The sequence below is a fragment of the Eimeria tenella genome, genomic scaffold (genome assembly GCF_000499545.2).
Source record: "Eimeria tenella Houghton genomic scaffold, Eth_scaff121, whole genome shotgun sequence".
Lineage (NCBI taxonomy): Eukaryota > Apicomplexa > Conoidasida > Eucoccidiorida > Eimeriidae > Eimeria > Eimeria tenella.
In genome coordinates this window covers 7,198-8,528 of record NW_013541487.1, presented here as the reverse complement: position 1 = coordinate 8,528, position 1,331 = coordinate 7,198, and the positions used below count along the sequence as shown (strand labels likewise).

The 1,331-nt window shown below is 62.7% G+C and overlaps 2 protein-coding genes across 2 annotated transcripts in view; one reads left to right on the top strand and one right to left on the bottom strand.

Annotated features, from left to right (window-relative positions):
* The window catches only part of ETH_00004500 (Chloroquine resistance marker protein, related, related), a gene marked incomplete at both ends in the record, with an annotated part of 11,393 nt that extends 10,490 nt beyond the window's left edge, over positions 1-903 (bottom strand). The window contains 2 exons of the mRNA XM_013373153.1: positions 157-307; positions 461-903. Of these exons, the coding sequence (XP_013228607.1) occupies positions 157-307; positions 461-903 (594 nt within the window). The remainder of the gene's footprint in view (positions 1-156; positions 308-460) is intronic.
* Positions 904-1,005: 102 nt separating this feature from the next.
* ETH_00004495 (uncharacterized protein) overlaps positions 1,006-1,331 on the top strand; it is a gene marked incomplete at both ends in the record, with an annotated part of 1,029 nt that continues 703 nt past the window's right edge. Inside the window, one exon of the mRNA XM_013373152.1 lies at positions 1,006-1,016. Coding sequence (XP_013228606.1) covers positions 1,006-1,016 — 11 coding nt within the window. The remainder of the gene's footprint in view (positions 1,017-1,331) is intronic.

The window sequence follows — 1,331 nt, the reverse complement described above, 5'->3', positions numbered from 1 at the left end:
CTGCTGCTGCTGCTGCTGCTGCTGCTGCTGTTGTTGTTGCTGTTGCTGCTGCTGCTGGCGCAGCTCCTGCGCCCGCGCTTTGGCGCTTTCGGCAGCGGTGAGCAGCGCGCACAGCTCTTCGTAGGAAGTGTTGGGCTGTAGGTACAACTGCGTCACCACGCGAGCAGCAACTTCAAACTTGCGGCGACAAGAAGCAAAAAGTGCTGCGTAGCGGCCCGCAGGCCGCTCCAGCCGGTAGAGGCGGCCGCTCACGCTGCTGCACCACAAAGAAGGGACCTTTTCGGGGGTGCTGCCGTAGCTGATACGCCTGCAGCAGCAACTCGCAGCAGCGCAGCAGTGCAACAGCAAATGCTGCAGGCCACGCGCTAAGGGGTAATTTCGTGTTACTCGACGGGAGAAGCAGCAGCAAAACAGCAGCAGCGGCAGCAGCAAGCAGCAGCAGCAGCTGCAGCAGACTGACCAGTCCCGCAGGCCTATGCGCACTGAGAACGCCTTGAGGCTCTTCGCCAGCTTAAGCGGCTGCGCTGCAACAGCAAGAGGGGCCTTTTCTGCGAGGCCCTCAGCAACAGCCCCGGGCGAGCTGCTGCTGCCTTCTGCTGGCGGCAGCGAGGCGTCCCCCTGCTGCTGCTGCTGCTGCGGGTGCTGAGACCCCGCGGCTCCAGCGCCCCCACCAGACGCTGCGCAGCCGGCGTCCGTCGCACCCAGCTGCTGCTGCTGCAGCAGCAGCAGCTGCTGCTGCTGCTGCTGCTGGGTTTTGCCGCACTTGCGGCCTCTGGTGTGGCCCTGCTGCTTGGCGCTGCGCGGGAAAAGCTGCGGATAAACTTCAGCAGCAACTGGATGGCTCGAAGCAATTAAAGCTTGTGGGGAATGCACGAGAGCGACATTAACCAGCTTCGCATACATCACCACTTCTCCGGGCTCTTCCTGCTCCTGCAGCAGCAGCACAGCAGCAGCAGCAGCAGCAGCAGCAGAGTAGCGGAACGTGAAGCCGGAGCAGCAGCGCCGATGCCGCCAAAGTAGCAGCAGCACAAAGCGGTGTTTCAGTGCGAAGCAGGCTACCGGTGCAGTGGGCCGCTGCAGAGGCGCTGCTGCTGCTGCTGCTGCTGAGACGCAGCAGCAAGGGGCTTGCTGCAGCAAAACTCACCAGAGCTTCGACAGGCAGCAGCCGCTCTGCTGTTTTGTTGTACAGCAAAAAGTCTGCAGCATAGCCGCACCAGCAGCCCTCAGGGGATTGCCACAAAAAGGCAGCAGGAACAGCAGCTTCAGCTGCATGCGACTCGCCGTACTTCGCCCACTGCAGGCACGTGCTGCTGCTGCTGCTGGTGCTGCTG